This window comes from Chinchilla lanigera, unplaced genomic scaffold, assembly GCF_000276665.1.
Source record: "Chinchilla lanigera isolate Chin_1 unplaced genomic scaffold, ChiLan1.0 scaffold00042, whole genome shotgun sequence".
Taxonomy (NCBI): Eukaryota; Metazoa; Chordata; class Mammalia; order Rodentia; family Chinchillidae; genus Chinchilla; species Chinchilla lanigera.
Window position 1 is genome coordinate 10,574,845 of NW_004955443.1, and position 17,561 is coordinate 10,592,405.

Genomic DNA, 17,561 nt, shown 5'->3' on the forward strand with positions numbered 1-17,561 from the left:
TTTGGTTTTTTTTTCTCCGGTACCGGGAACCGAACTCACGACCTTGCGCTTGCCAGGCAGGCGCTTTGCCGCTGAGCTAAATCCCCAGCCCCTTGTGGGCAGGTAATTTAGTAGTAAAGGAGATTATGGTGAACAAAGTACAGTCTAGTTCACCTGAAAGAGTGACTCAGGGAGACTTACTGACTTGGGCTGATTCCTTGTGTTTTTCTCTGGAGGACCTTGTTTGAAAAAAGAAAACAAACAAAAAACAAAATAAGTATTAGCAATCATTTACAGTTGATTGGCCCTAGAAGTTCTTGTCTAGCAGTGAACATTTATGTTGTCTAGGGCACTGCTTTAAGCTCTTTAAAACCATTATCTTATTAATCATTCTGATGTTCCTGGGCAAAACCCCCTGCCTTTAATAAGTGTGGAAATTAGGTTCAGCGCTGTTAGGTGACTTGGCTGTACACAAAGGCACAATATTAAGAGAGGATGATAACTATCGCTAGATCAACTGTGCATTATGTTTTAAATTTAGAAGCTTCTCAGGATAAATGATGGGAAAAATGGAACCTAAAGGAAATGGTCCTTTGAACGCTGGCTTTGGCTGGTGTTAGCTGTGGGATCTGGACTGGGAGAGCTGCCCCTTTTTGTTGATAAGATTAATATACCCAGCCCATCTCGGGGCTGTCTCAAGGAGTCAAAATGAGATGAGACACAGGTATATATAGTCTTTCACATAATACTTTGAGCATAATTTATTCGGAGGAGCAAATAGAAATTACTAAGAGGCTTCAAAATTTTTTTTTTCTTATCTTAAGCTAACATTTTATCTATTGTAGTTCCACTGGACTTATTTATAGATTTGGTAATGACTTGCAGTAGGTGCACGCTGAATAGCAGAAGGAGAAAAATGACACATTTTTTCCTTACATTTTACATGACTAGTAGTAAAACAGAATCCTTACAATACCACTAACGGGTATATTTAAATAATTCAAAATGTATTTTTATTTACATATTTCATCAGTAAGTTAAGTTCTTTTTTAAACAGTAAGCATTGTAGTTTAGAAACATTTGTTATACTACATGCGTTCGAATCCCGGATTAGTTACTCATTCCTTATGAGTTGTATTTTTGACTGTATGTGTATGGTCAGCCCTTTGTATCTTCAGGTTCTACACCCATAAAAAAATTACAAGTCAAAAATGTTCGATAAAAAATGTTGGCACTAAATGTGCACCACAAACTGTCTTTTCTTGCCATTAATCCCTAAGTAAGAGTACAACTAATATTTACATAGCATTTACATGTTATTGGATATTAGATGTAATCTAGAGATGACGGAAAGTATATGGGAGAACGTGTATAGGTTATGTGCAAACACTACACTGTAGTATAAGGGACTTGGTGTTCACTGGGGTTGTGGAACTAATAAACCAAAGGACACGGGAGTGAAGACTGTATATATGAATACTGTCTGTAAAAGTAGAATTCTGAGACCTGTGTTTTAAATACTGTAAATGTTCAATAAGAATAAGATTTATTGTAAGTTGCAAGTTACCAAAAATGTAATAAATTTAATAACTTCTTCCTTCAAGGATTCAAATTACTTCATTATAAAATATATTAACATAGTACTTGTGTTAGTAATATACAAATATAAGAAAACAACTGCAGCTTTATAAAAGTGTCAAGATTGTGAGGGTAATGAAAAAATAAATGAATTATTTTGAACCCTTTGTTAAAATTTTGTGTCTTTCCCTTGTGATTTCTATGGTGACTTTAAATGACTATTTATTTGTTTGTTTATTCTGTAAGTTCTTACACTAGGAATCATATAGCTGTTATTTACAGTAAACCTCTTTCCCAGCAGGATTTTGAAAGGAGCTCATGTTTTTGAATGTTAAATTTTTCTTTAAATTGTTGAGTAGTGTAATTTGAATTTCTTTAAATTGTTGAGTAGTGTAACTTTTTGTGAATCTCTCATATCTTGTGTATCCATTTACTTTTTGACATACATTTGGGTAGCTACTTTTGGAAGGCACATACATGCATACTTGTTGTGTATATACCAAAAAGATTGTCATAGAAGTTAGTATCTTTGATTTTTGTAGATGATGCATGCAACCAGTTCCTATAAAGTAGTTGTACTAATTTAACACCAGCAGTGTATGTGTATTCCTCTTGTTTCATACACTCAGCAACATTTGATTATTTAAAAATTATAGCCTTGTAGGTTCATATGTAATAGCACTTCATTGTATTCATTTTAATTTGTATTTTTTAATGATTAATGTGATTGAGGACCTTTTAATATGTTCATTAACCAGGGACCATATTTTCATCTTCATTAGTAGTCTATTATCTATTCTTTTATCAGTAATATAATAACCTTAGTTACTATAGCTTTACCATAAATACTAACATCTTATAGAGTACAGCTTTCCACTCTCTTCTGCAAATGTCTTTGTTATCCTTGGTCCTTTGTTTCTCATATGCATTGTAGATTCCAGTTGTTAAATTACACACATATGTATGCATGCACACATGCCCATTAATTATTTAGCGTGGAGGGGCTGGGGATTTAGCTCAGCGGCACAGCGCCTGCCTGGCAAGTGCAAGGTCATGAGTTCGATCTCTGGTACCGGAAGAAAAGATCAAAAAAAAAAAAAAAATTAGCGTGGAATTGCATTACATCTTAGAGATTGATATAGGGAGCTTTGACATTTCTGTCATATTCAGTCTTTGGCATAGTCCTCTGTTTAATTAGATTTTCTGTTCCAGTAATATTTTATAGTTTTCTAGGTGAGCTCTTGCTCTCTCTTAGATGTATTCCTTGGTTTTGGCAATATTTTGATGCTTTTATATACGACATCACTTAAAGTTTTTTCTTTCCTTATATTTAGGAATGGACTTGATATTTTATGTGTCAACCCTATGAGCAGTAAATTTGTTATATTCATTGTTGAGTGACTTATTTTGAGGTTTAACATATATTCAATAAAGCATAAACTTTAAAACATGTATCTTCATGAGTTATATAAAAGATGTATAATCCCATAAAATTTTGTATCGTAATCAAGAAGTGGCAGTTCATAGCATCTGAGAGTTTCCCAAAAATGCTTTAACATCCCTCCTTTTTACATGCTCCTAAAGAATGATATAGGATGTGCTTTGCCTGTGGCTTCTTCTTGACATAATGATTTTGAAATTTGTGCATATTCTTGTGTTTTGTCAATATTTTTAGTAATTTTTTGTTTCTTTTTAAACCTGGGTGAAAAAAAAAAAAACAAACCTGGGTGGTTTTTCCTATATGTAGACTGTCCACTTCATCCCATTGACTTATATGTCTCTCCTTCATCAATAATAAACTGACTTGATTACTGTAGTTATAGACTAAATATTGAACTTATATCTGTGTTCCAGTTTTTTTTTTTTGTTCTCTTCAAAGTTGTTTTGACTACTGTAGGTTATTTGTATTTGAATATAAATGTTGTAGTCACTTGGTTAATTTCTCTTTAAAAAGCCTACTGCATAATATTTAGAATTGTGTACAATCTATATATCAGTGTGGGGAGAATTGATAGCTTGACAACATTGAGCTTTCCAGTCTATTAACATTGTATACCTATCCATTTATTTAGGATTTAATTTTTTCTTAGCAATCCTTTGTAGTTTTAAGTGTGCAGGTCTTTATCATATTTTGATGAAATTTTCAATTAGTATTTAATGGTTTATATACACTTATGAATTAAATTGTATTTTGAAATTATTTCTCCAGTTGCTTATTGCCATTATAATAGAAATATTGAGTTTATTTATAGTTCCCCCTTATCCTGGGACCTTGACAGACTTACTTATTAGTTGGAAAAGCTTTTTGGTAGATTACTTAAATTTTATTGTTTTTTACTTATGAGTTACCTTGTCTGTTCAAGGTATATCCTTTCTAGTCTGTATGCCTTTTATATACTTCACTTATTGCCTAGGCTGGGATCCCTGAAATCATGTGAACAGAAATGGCGAAAGCAGATTTCCTTGCCTTGCTCTCAATCATAGGGAAAACCATTTAGTCTTTAAGTATTAAGTGTAATGAAGGTTTCTCATAAATACCTCTTATTAAAGATATATCCTCGTTGTAGTTTGCTGAGAATCTTTGTCATGAATGGATGAAGTGTCTTATTTTTTTCTTCAAACATGTTGTTGTTATTTTACAGTATTGGCGATTACATGGCCTTGGCACAGAGCTACATCCCTAACCCCTGTTTTTTATTATTTTGAGACAAAATCTATACAAGTTGCGAAATTGCTCAGGCTAGGCTTTAAATTTGTCACCTTCTTGCCTCGGCCTCCCAGAGTGCAAGTATTGTAGGCCTGTAACACCATGCCCAGATATATACAGGTTATTTTTATTCTTTATTTGGGTAATATGACAAATTACATTAATTTTCCCAATGTTGACCTAACATTACTTCCTTAGGGTAAATTTCACCTTGTTATATATTATCCTTTCATGATTTCGTTTACTAATATGTTGTTAATGTTTTTTATAGCTTTATCATGAAGAACATTTTCCACAGTTATGTTTTCGTCTGATTTTGTTATTAGTTATATTGGTCTTACAGAGTTAACTGGGGACTTGCTCTTTGATCCTACTTCCCAAGAAACTTTGCATAGGCTAGGTGTTTCTTCTTTTTGAATTATTGCTTGGAATTTACCAGGGAATTATCTGTATCTGGAATTTTTGTGAGTAGGTGATTTCTGTAATAGAAATAGGGCTACTAAGATTTTCAATTTGATTATTTGAATCTCAGACTCTTAATTTGTTCATGTCATCCAATTGTTGTTACTTTATCGACCAAGTTTTTCTTACTAACTTGCCTCTCACCTCTCTAACACCAGGCTGCTATTATCCATCTTAGGACCTGAGGTAATGTTTCTGATACTGGTGATTTTTTCAGGTTGATTTTGGCATCTGGATGTATTTCCCTCCATGTCTTCCACTGACCTGTGTTTTTAGGTGATTTTCTCTGAGTTACTTCACTATGGCTCCTCCTCTATCTAGCCATGTTGAAAAGCTGATGTTGGTGATTTTTATCTTCTATGTTGCCTATATTTTTTCTTCACTGAAGTTGGTCAATTTTATTGATCTTTTAAGCATCAGGTTTTTGGTTATAATGAATTTTATGTTTTGTCCATGTTCTGTTTTCTTGATTTCTGCTCTAATTTTCATTATTTTTCAGCATCTTATTACTTCAGGAGGTAGATTTGTACCTAAGAGAAGTTAAGGATATTCTGATCTTTCATCTTAAATTGAAAAGAAAAATAGAGCTCATATATTAATAGGTGTTCCTTACTGTCTGTCCCTACAGTGTTTGCCTCTGTCAGTGCTGTTACAGTCTTCCTAATTACCTGTAATGTCTTTCACCCAAGACTATAACATCATTGAAAGAAGATTGTAGGTGTATTTTCATATTATGTTCGTAGAACCAGATGTATTTTTGAAGCTAATAATGAACAATTACAAAAATATGGAAAGCTAGATAATACATTGCTCTCAGAGGTGTGGCTAACAGTGTGAAATTATGTGCATACTGACATTGAACAAATATATTCGTTTGCTTTTTGTCAATTACAGATATGAGAAGCAAATACTTACTAATTCCAATGAAATCTCTTCCTTGAAGGCTGTATAGAAAAATACAGTTGAGGAATTTGGCCTTTCTATTTATCTCAAATCAGACTTATTTTTGAAAATTGGTGTCTTTTCTTACAAGAATGTATATCTCTGTAGTACATCCTTTACTCAAGTAATAAGTAGTAACCATAACTTTTCCCCTTTACTTGAAGCTACCTCCGTGAGAGAAGAACTGTTACTACCTCAACTGGAAAATCTGTGACACTGCCAAGTGAGTCTGTGTGCTGGAGTTTCTGTGAATTAGCCTTCATTTGATAGTCTTAAAAGTATGTTAAAACTGTGATTGAAAAGGCAGCCCATCAGTGGTCTAGGGAATAATGGGAATCGTGTTCTGCGGGTATTCATAGTGCTCAGATGCTTTGAAAGAGAAGTGAAAAAAGGACAGTAATACACACTAAAAACTCCTTGAAATTTGCATCTGCTTATGTACAAAAAATTTTTAATACAGGCTTCATTTGTTATTAGCTACAGCGGAAGGCATTTATCTAAATTAAATGCTTTCTGGTAGTCTGAGCTACAGGGCAAAGATAATATGGGAAATGGTTTTGCCATGGTAACAGGAAAGGGCTGATAAATTGATGTGAGAGAGGTTTTTTTTCCTTTCTTTTTGAAAATTTTGATTATACAAGTTCAGGAACATTCTTCTTGAAAATTTGAGTGATACCTAGCTGTTACGTTAGTGAACTGTTTATAAGTATTCATTTAATACTATAATAGAATTAAGATCCTATCATTTAGGGTTTTTTAAAATTTAGGAATTATCACTACAGATGACACCATTACAATTTCTGATCTGTATAGGCAGAATTCTTGGTTATATTAATGGTAATCTTGAAGGTTCAAACGGATAGGTACATGTGACAGGTTATAATTTAATAATTACTCTCATAATTATGAAATGAGTGGGTTATAGAGTGAATTGTATTATGAATACCATGGCGTGAGAAAATTTAGGGGGTAAGAATTATGAGCACTTTCAACTCTCACAATATAAATCTTAAGTTGTGAATTGCTATAAAATAATTTAAAACATGCTTTTATTTCCTTTTTTTTTTTTTTTTTTTGCACAAATTCACATTATTCCTTTTTCCATTGTCATCCTGTAATTCCTCAAAAGATTCAAACGAGGAGAATTCATCTTCCATCTTTCCTTATGGAGAGACCTTTCTCTTCCAGAGACTAGAAAATTCCAAGGTTAGTCTCATACATTTATTTTTTTTTCCATAATCAGATACTATTGCCTCTATATGCCTTTTCATTTTGTTGCAACTTTGTTTGAAGAATGCATTACATTGAAAAAGAAAATTTCCAGACAATAAAATTCCTACTCAATAAAACTATGGTAAAGCTATATCTTTAGATTTATACCTTAAAAACACACTTTCATTTTGAATTTAGGAGGAGAGGATATTGGGTTCTAAAAATTTGCTGAAAGATAGAACTGTCTTACTAAAAAAAAGAAAAATGCCCCATAGATACTCTCAGAATTTGCTTTGATTTATATCCAAATGCATTCATTTTGTTTTTTAGACATCTAATTGTTTATATATTTTAGTTATTCAGTTTATCACTTATGCTTTCTTTTCCAGTGCTTGTACCCTTTGCTATTTTATTTCTTGATCTTGTTATAGTATAAAAATATAGCAGAGCAGTAGAGGTACATGAATTTTATTCTTAGTTAACTTCTTTTATTCTACAATGAAATGATTAGCTAGTGATTTAAATAAAAATAAAAAAGTATCATAAGTTATTAATGTAATTAAATTGTTTTTACTCAAAAGTCAATCCACACAATTAGACATTTATTTAATTAAATTCAGATATGTATTAAGGAAAGTTGTGAAGTGTTGCTACACCAAAAAAATCTCCAAACCATAAAGTAAAAAAACTTAAGTGTATGTATGTATATATTTTATTTATTTATAGAAGAGATCTATAAAGAATGAATTTTGGACCCATGAAGAAACACTCAAAGGGGAAGCAAGTACTTCAGTGAACTCTTTTTTAATCAAATCAAGGTATGCAGGCCTGACTGATGATAATGAATTCCTTAGAATAAAACGTTTTAAAATGTTGACATCTTGCTTATAGGACAGTATTGTATTTCTAAGAAGATAATCTATATGGGTAATGCAAAGGTTTCCTTTCTAAATGTCTTCATGGCAGTACCCGTTGTAATAACTGAATTACAGTCTGTAAATTGAGTGGATCTTAGCATTCTATAGCAGATTATTTTTGTCTTATCCTGACAACAACCATTTGCCCCCTACCCAAAGTGACAAATATGCGGTCACTGTGATTAAACCTTTAAGATGGGAAGTTCGGTTATTATAAAGGAGAAGAGGACAGTATAAAATAACACTATCGCAGAATTTTCCAAATGTTAGTATGTCCTTTCCATTAGTGTTTCATCATTGATAGGACTGAAAATTACCCAGTTACTTGGGTCACACAAGAAGTTACACAGTGGTTCTCAGGCACTGACCTTTTCAGTTTTATTGGAATTTGGCCTACTGAATCATTATTTAATGATCATTTTATTTTCTATTTATCTTTCATTTATCAGGAGTAAAACTTTTGTGGGTTCCCTTAAGTTATCCCCTATCTTGCCCACACATTTAGTATGAATCTACTATAATACAAAATGTGGAAGGGCTAGGCTCAGTTATGCTTTAAGGAAGTAATAGTTTTTATAACACTATGCACAAATGTGTAATCTTACCCCTGGCTATATATATTTCATTGATTAGCAGAACTTCCTTTGGATGTAATTTTATTTTACATAAATAAGAGAATCTGTTGTACCATTCCTTAAACGTGTAGGACTGTACTTAACTATTGTGAATGCATTCTTATATTCCAGTAGTACAGTGTTTTACCTTATGTAGCTTGTACCTTCTGAATTCACACTGGCTTTTTCCGGGGGCGGGGGAGTAGTGTGGTGTAGTGCTTGTTCTCATTAGCATTGCAACATAATGCTGAAACTGAGCAGTCAGATGTACTTTCTGTTTTATTACATTATAGTAGAACATGTGGTCCTTGGACTAACGCAAAGTAGAAAGGGAGTAACAAGTTGGAAATAAGATCTCCACACAGATGGAGTTAGTGATTCGTGATGTTTCCCAGAGAGTAGAGGTTGTGCTGACCACTTAATTCTGTGATTGTTGAGGTTCAAATGTGGATGCCAAAAATATGGTCAGACCCCATCCTAGCCACCTATATCCACCCACCTAAAGCAAAAGGAATCAGGATAGAGTATACACAAGCAAGTACTTCTAGTAGTGTTTAAATTTTTCTTATGATAATAAGAAATTTTCTACTTAATTTTTCTGAGAAAACTTTATAAATTCTCAGATGGGGTAATTGAATTGAAAGGTTTTCCTAGTCTTACATTTCTCTGATTGGTTGCTTACAGTTAAAAAGGTAACTGAGATGAAATCACGTATAGCACTTTAAAAATTTAATAATATTCCTTTCCACTTAGCATATATGATAATAGAAAGGAGAAAATAAGTGAAGACAAAGTAGAAGATATTTGGATACCTCGAGAGGACAGAAATAATCTCCTGCAAGACTCTGCTTCTGAATCAGAATACTCAACAGTAGAAGAATGCTTTCAGAGTTTAAGAAGAAAAAATTCAAAGGCATCGAAGTCTAGGACTCAGAAAGCATTGAATTTGGACCCTGTTAATCGGCACAGCTATCCTTTAAACTCAACAAGTGGAAATGAGGAGGCATCAGCTGTTTCCGCCAATGCCATCTCTCCCTATGCATGTTTCTATGGGTCTTCTACCATGAGGGTGAAGTCAGGATGGTTGGACAAGCTCTCTCCTCAAGGGTATGTATGTATTCACTTATTTTATTTCGTAAGTCGCATGTATTGATAATTCAAGTTTATTCATTTCTAAACTTGCTTGGTTTCCATAGTCCTTTCAACATTCTCCACACACATACGGTTTTTGAGGATTTGCAGTACACTTTTACAAAAGTACTCTTCGGACGAATGGGGTAAATGTAGTGCAATGTGGTGTCAAGGTTCTCAATAACAGCTTGAGCCTAACGTCATGCCCACACATCTAGATTCTCAGTGTTACTTTCTAACTTCACATCATAATACGCTGTCCTGTATCCCACTTCGTAGCAAAGAAAAACAGCACAGACTGAGTTAGTATTACTCGCCCACACTGTTTGATTTTGTTCATATCACTACAGTGTTCTGTTTGAGAATACAAGGCTTATTGTACTTAGAGAAAAGCACATCATTGTTAGTTTTAGGTCTTCTCTGTTATTGATACATTGTTCTGATTCTTATAGTTGCTCAGAAAATCAGAATTCCTTGAATAGTTACTGTAAAACTGATATATCATTTCAGATGTTTATAAAGAATCTTGTAAGTATTTTACAATACTGAGAAATCTTTGTAGAGGGATATTTTTAAAAATGAGAATTGTTTTCTGGCATCCTGATTTTGGGATTTATTTTTTTTGGAAATATTTACTTGCAGTGTTTCTCATAAATTACTAAATTTTGGGAGAATTAAACCTCTCATGTTTTAGTAGCTAATGTTGTAAGTGCCTATAATATGCTAGCTTTTTGTACTTTGGTTCAATGTAAAATAATTTTACTAGGAAAAAAGATTAAAAGAAGTTTGTGATGACAGGTAGGAACAAGAATGACTTTTTTCTCTCCCTTTCGTGGTGGTTGTCAAGGGTTGCACACAGGACCTTTACACTGAGCTGCATCCCTACTGTTTTTCTTGCTTTTATTTTATATTTTGAGATAGGGTCTTGCTAAATCTCTTAAGTTTCCCAGATGGAGCTCAAACATCTGATCTCTTTGCCTCAACTTCCAAGCATGCTGAGATGACAATATGCAGCACTATACACGGTTGGAATTACATTCTTTACAAAGCAAAAATAAGCAAAAGCATGATGGCGCATGCTTGTAATCTCAGCACAGGGGAAGCTGAGGCATGAGGATCCTGAGCTTGAGACCAGCCTAACCTACATAGCAAGTGTAAGGCTGGCCTGGACTACACAGTGGGATACTGTTTCAAAAAAAAAAGTGTGACAACCTATAATTTTGTGCTAATAATTATATGATTAATATATTACTTTATATCATTGCATCTTTTAAAAAATTAGATTTTGAAGTAGTGTACTTTTTATTAGCAGTTGTCTGTGTCAATCCGTTTGATTACATTGTGAAGACAAGGTAGTAGACTGTGTATTTTGTATTTTTCAGTCATCAGTATAATTAGTAAATGCAGGGGCTGGGGATTTAGCTCAGCGGCAAAGCGCCTGCCTGGCAAGCGCAAGGTCGTGAGTTCGGTTCCTGGTACTGGAGGAAAAAAAAAAAAAAAAAAATTAGTAAATGCATATTTCAATAATAAAAGCATGAGTTAGCCCTCCATTTGTGGAATAAAACAGTGAGCTTGACTACTCTGAGAATTTTCACTTCTGTAAAATGTAGGTGTTTCAGGAGTCCCAAGTGCTGTCAAAGCATCGTGGGGAGTGTTAGCAGACTGGGTGTAAAGTGTGCAGCAGCTGGCGTTTCCTGAGTGACGTCTTGTGGTAGGTTGCACTTTACAGCTTGGTACCTGAAGACGCAGTGAAACGGCTTGATCAGTTTTGGCCACCTTTGGACTAATTGGATATTTTTCTTCTCTCTTTATCAGAATTTGATTATGTACACTTTCTTTCTGACTCTGCCTAATGTTAGATGGTAGAAGGTCTTTAAATTTATATGTTTATGTTTTAAGGGAAGAGATTGAGGGTTTTTGTCTTAAAATTTTTCTCTTGGATATAAGTATGAATGGAGATACATAACTATACTGCTGTGATTTAAACGCGTTAGCTGTCCATAAAGTATGGATGTATTAGATTCTAACTGGAATTTGAGATTTGTCCTTTCCTGTTAGACTCAGTGGGCTGTTTCAGAGGTGTGTATGACGCTCCTTAATTAGACAAGGTGATGCCTGCCCATTCCTTGTGCAGAAATTTTAATGTGGGGCCACCTGGCTGGTGCAGGGATTCCAGAGAGAGGTGGAATGTGAATTCCATACATCAGGTGCCAACAGAAATTTTCTGTAAAGGGTCAAATAGTAAATATTTTAACCTCAATTCAGGTTTCTTTTGCAACTATTCAGTGTGGTATTTGTAGCACAAAAACACATTAATAATATATAAACCAGTGGGTGAGGTTGTATTCTAATAAAACTTTAGAAACTATGTGGTGGGCCAGATTTGGCCCATGGGCCCATACAAGCATTAGCCAGGTTATGTTGTTGGCTAAAATCTCATAACCAGTGTACTCTATCTCCTGTGGTCCCTCAGTAAAAAAATATAACCTGATCACAACATAGGGAAAATCACTTTCTATTATTCCCTTAAATATAAAAATAAGAAACCAGGGTCCATTTTGGGGGCCTTTACTCTTGCTCTTCTTTTTACATGAAATTCTCCCAGAAAGTATGGTTTGGACCCCATCTTTCTCGAGTTCTTGCTTTGTATTTAAGCAAAAAAGCAATTAAACATTACAGCTGTCCCTCTACCTATTGCCCCGTGATTCCTTTATTTTCTTCGTGAAGCCTCATATTGAGGAAGATTCATTTATTTTATGTGAGCTCCATAAGGGCCTGTAATGGCTTGTGTGCAGGTGCACCCCAAAGCATCACACACTTTTAGATGGGTTTTTTTCCAGAGGTAGCTGAGTCTAGAGTGTGTGATTGACTCATAGTGCAATGCTGGAATGAAGAGTTCGGGGTTAAGGGTGGGTGATGTTGGATCAGTCCACTGATTGGATTGGCACTTCCCTGATCCCAGTAGACTGGATACAATATAAGGGACAGAAAGAGGCTTCTCTTCTCTTTCATTGCTTTTTCTCTCTTCCACCACCATGAACTGTTGCCCCTGTGCCATGTGTCCTTCTGTGCAGCCAGCCAATTATGGACTGAAACCTCCACAAATTGTGAGCTAAATAAACTTGCCTCCCTTTAACTTGGGATGTCGGGTATTTTGTCTCAGTAGTGAGAATAATAAATAAGATAGGGACAGTTGTCCACACTGCTTTTGTTTACTATGGTATTTCTAGCAGAAAGTTGCCTAGCACAGGGTAGATATATTGTTGAAAGAGTCACTAAAAGTATTAGCCTTAGATGTTACTGTTTCTTTCCATATTTTTTACTATGGGACTTTGTAATATAAATTGCTGAACTCAATATTGTATTAATGGATGAAAGTCTGCCAGTGCCGTTGAGAGCACTGGTACATATTAACACAGCAGAATACTTGGTGATTTTTTCATAATTATGTTTGTCTTTTAAAGACATGTACTCAGATTATTAGAATACAGCTGTTTGAAAAGCTGCCCGTCAGTATAAATCAGGAATGTTTGAAACTGTTCTCCATCCTGACAGTAAACAAAACAACAAAGTGCTTAATCTGCATTTGTTTTACCATGGTTGAGTGTCTATTTGCTTTTGAAATGGAAATGCCAATCCTGAATTAATGCATAGTTTTTAAAAATTACCCAAAGTTTAGTTAAGAAATAATTGTATAACATTATGCAACAAAATAAATAGTAAAATATTTCCAGTTAAACTTACAATATGAAAAATATTTAAATAACCTAGTTTTAATATAGTTTACGATCATTTGCCGAAAAAAAATTGTATGGGAGTAGCTTGATAAAGTGTTGAAACAGTCTTTTACCAGTGTGTGTTTAACAGGCCAAAGCATATGAAAACTTAACAAAGGGTACTTATTTTAAAAACTATCTCTCTAGACCTTGAGAGTGAAATAAATACCCCTACCTTTTCCTTAATTAATAAGTTTAAGCTATCAATAATAAGCTTAAGTTTTTCAAATCCATGTACATGCAGATATTAAAGACTGTTATAATTTATTCTGGCACTTCCCAAATACTTGGAGAAAAAGAGTCCTGAGATTGGCTGTAAAGAAAAAAGAACACAGTAGAATGTGCTGCACTGCTTTGAGGAGATGTGCAGATTGAAATCGCCAAGAGTGTTTGCAACAGGGATGTCCTTATGACTTTTTAAAGGATTGATAGGTTGCACTAACCAACCATGGACAAAAACTACACGGGAAAGTGAGCCTAGGACTCAGCAGCTGGACTCATGAGCTTAGCTCAGTAACCTGAGGTACAGAGATGAGCAAGATGTGTTCTGTGCCTTTTTGTGGCTTCCATTTAGGGCAGAAAATAAAGAAAGGTATATGTACTTATATATGATATATTGTGTACAATACCAAATTCAAAGTGGAATAATCGGTACCCAAAAGGTTACAGAGTGCAGAGTCTTAGGGAACAGAAGGTTGAGAAAGCATTTCTTGGAAGACCTCCAGGAGGCTGAGTTAGCCACTGGATTGGCCTTTGAAGTACAGATAAAATTTGAACTTACATTTTTAGCTCGAATGATTTTCTAACTAAAAGGAATGAAAAGGCCCTGAGGTAGTGATGTCAGGAAGTACTGAAGTGTGAGACTGAGAACAGGGCTTCGGCCCAAAATGGATGTGGGAGTTATTTTATTGAAGATGAAAAGTTAACTTCTAGGACCAGAAGAGAGAATCTGCCAAGCACAGGTTGGAAAGGGAACTGGGGAAAATGAAAAAGCCAGTGGTCAACTGTGAAGAAGACGAGAAACCGAACAATGCCTGGGAGTGAGACCATCTACAGTCTAGTGGCCCTGGCAGGAATTTAGAGTGTATAATATTTGTGCTTGTGTCGTGGACTGGTTTCCCAGCCCGTGTCCCAACTCTGAGACTGCTTTGTGGAGCGAGTTGCCAGGCTAGCACACTGGGCTGCCTCGGGTGTCCTGGTAATGCTGTCCTGTCGGGAGACTTCCGTGTGGAAAGTGGACAAGTCTCTTTCTGACTGAGGTGTTGCATGTCATTCACCTTGTTGAACTTAAAATTGAATCTTAAGTCCCTGATTAAAAATATCTTTTTATACTAGCACATTCCTTGACTGTTTCTCAAATTACTTGTCTCTTGTAAAAAGATTGCGCCAAGGAAATAAAAAGCTTCAGTACTTTATCTATAATCTGAGAAAAAAAAAACAAAAAACAAAACCCTTAGTCTCCATGGGTGATTCCTTTCAGTCTGGGTGCAGAAAAAGTAAACCAAGGGTATTGGAGCTAGACAGACTGAAAGTAGAGCTGTGAAGGCATCTTTCACTGCTGTGTGGCTGAAACTTGTGTGACCCTCGGTACCCTCATTTCCCGCGTAAACGTTCACGATCCACAGCAGAACTTAACTAGGTGGTATCATTTGGAAAAGTAGGTCACTGTGGGTCTGACTTTCACTTGGAGCTCAGGAACCTCAGTTTCTCTTCAGAAGAGCACCATTTTATTGTGAGGAACCTTTGATAATGTGACTGAAAGTGAGCCCTAGCCAGTTCTTTAACAGAAATAAACCACCTGTTTACCTTGAACTTTTAAACTGCAGTATTTTTGATTGATGTTAAAGCACGTAGTCTGTGTTGCAAAGTTCAGTGTGGTATGTTAAAAAAGGGGCAGCCTTTCTTTCTAAACTCTTCACAAGAGATGGCCACTTGTAATTTTTTTTATTTATTTGTGTCTTTACTTAAATTTTTATTTATTTACTTATATTTTGGTACTGCGGATTGAACATAGGACATCATATATGCTAAGCAAGTACTCTACCACTCAGCCATATACCGCTAGCAATTTTATAATGGAGACCCTGAAGCATAAAAATTGTACACATGAAGAGGGCAAAGTGATGTTCCCCCTGTGTGCCTGTGTTTAAACCAGGGTAAACGTGTCTGTGTCCTGCAGCACTTCCTATCAATTTTTGTAGTAATTTCTTTTGGCATGTTTTTAGTGTATATTTTAATAATATTTTATTCTGAGTATTATTAACTTCTAAACAATAGCAATTAATTATTATATCACCATGGAAGTTTGTGTTTATTCATTTTTTCCATTGTTCTCATTTTCCTTTCTAGCACAGAGGCAGTTCTTACCTATTACTCTTTTAATATAGAGAAAATATAGCGTAGATATATAGTTTACCTTTATAATCTTATAAATACTCCTCATGTTGGAGCTATGTACAATTAATTTTTCTTTCATTTTACCCCCCTCTTTTACTGTTTCCAAGATCTTAATATTATCTGAGGCTTTCTTTTTCTGTAGAGTATGTAATATTTAATCTTTAGGGAGAAGGAGGAAGTCTTTCCCCATGTTTTTTTCTTCCACTATAGGGGTGTTTTCCTTCTGTGTTTTGTTAATCTCAAGATGTTCACTTTGAGGCGCGATGTCACAGAGCTGACTGGAGGCACTGAGGTGCTCCTCCTGGTCTTGCTATCTGTAGTATCTTATAAGATCGTCACAGTCTTTCTAACACATATCCTGGGAGACTTTTCATACTTCTGTCTTTAAAATGAAAACATTCCTGACGGTGGGAAGCCTGGTAACCAGCTTTTTGGGAATTTCATAGTTAAGAATGTACACTGAGTGTCAGTAGTTAGGTGATAAACTTTACCTTTTTTGATTCTGTTGTTTGTTAAAGTGTCCCCTACCTTTAGCCATGCCTGAATCTCCCAGCCCAGAGTTCCCCTGATGTTCAGTGAATAAAATTCTACTCCTCTGTTGCAGAGAGGAGCATTTTTTCATCAGTGAGAAGCAGTGGAGGATTCTGGGGCTGAGTGTGGAACATCTTAAACCGCCTTTCAGTATTTCCTCTCTTCACAGCACTCTGCCCGCACCTTCCTAGTCACTTCTGTGGTTCCCACCGGGGAGATATACGCAACACCCTCAGTGGATGCCTGAAACCACACAGTATATTCACAGGGTCAAATAAATTAACTAATTAATAAGTTTTTTCCCATGTATACATACCTGTGACAAAGCATCATTAAAACTAGGCACAGGAAGAGATTAACATCAATTAACTAATAAAAAGTAGAACAGTTACGATAATATTCTAGAAGTTATTTCAAGCCTGTGAATTGTTTACTTCTGCAATTTTCCATTTGACATTTTTGAACCAAGTTGTTTGTGGCTAACCAAAACCACACAAAGCTAAATAGAGTTAAGTAGGGGCCGTGGTACTCGGTACCTTTGTTTCCTGACATTTACTGAGGATCTGTTGAGGTAAATTAGTTTGGTTTTCCTTTTAATTTGGTTTAATCCTGGTTTACCAGTTAGCTTTTTGAAGTCTTCAAAGTCAGTTGCCATCCCTCCTTCTGCTTTTTGATTGGTAAATATTGTTATTGTCATCTCTTTTCTGGTCAGTATTGGTTTGAAGGTATTTATTTACTTGTACTTACTTTCTAATCCTTCGATGGCTTTTATGGAGGATTGGGGAAGAGCAGAAATAAATATAAGATTTAACTGATCATCTGGTTTGTGTTCATTGTTTTAGAGCATGGCTCTGCAAAATACGAGATGCAGATCTTTTCATGTAGATTTTCAAATATGTCAAGTAAGAACTAAGCTATTTAAAATATTTTAAAACCTGGTAGCTGCACATTAAAATTGAGGCTTTACATGAAATTCTATAATTTGTAAAAATATGGATGAATCTGAAACATACTATATTAAGTGACATAAGCCAGGCACAGATGTCACTTATAGGTGGAATCTGAGGAAGTTGTGATCATGACCATTGAGAGGATAGTAGTGGATAACAAAAGCTGGGAGTGGGGAGAGTTTTATAAAGGGATTCACTGATTCAGTTAGACTGGAGGAATCACTTCTGGATTCCTGTGGCACAGCATGGCAAATATAACTAACAAAATGCATTATATCTCTCAAAGTAGAAGAGAGAAATTTGAATTTATTATGAAGAAATTGTAAAAGTTTAAGTGATAGATCTACTAGTTACCCTGAGTTACT

At 35.0% G+C, this 17,561-nt stretch overlaps 1 protein-coding gene across 5 annotated transcripts in view; it reads left to right on the top strand.

The window, feature by feature from the left end:
• Positions 1 to 17,561, top strand: part of Arap2 (ArfGAP with RhoGAP domain, ankyrin repeat and PH domain 2) — a 181,567-nt gene that overhangs the window by 37,082 nt on the left and 126,924 nt on the right. For all 5 annotated transcript variants that reach the window (XM_005392016.2, XM_005392019.2, XM_005392018.2 and 2 more), the window contains exons 3-6: positions 5,833 to 5,891; positions 6,798 to 6,874; positions 7,607 to 7,698; positions 9,165 to 9,518. In XM_005392016.2, the coding sequence (XP_005392073.1) occupies positions 5,833 to 5,891; positions 6,798 to 6,874; positions 7,607 to 7,698; positions 9,165 to 9,518 (582 nt within the window). The remainder of the gene's footprint in view (positions 1 to 5,832; positions 5,892 to 6,797; positions 6,875 to 7,606; positions 7,699 to 9,164; positions 9,519 to 17,561) is intronic.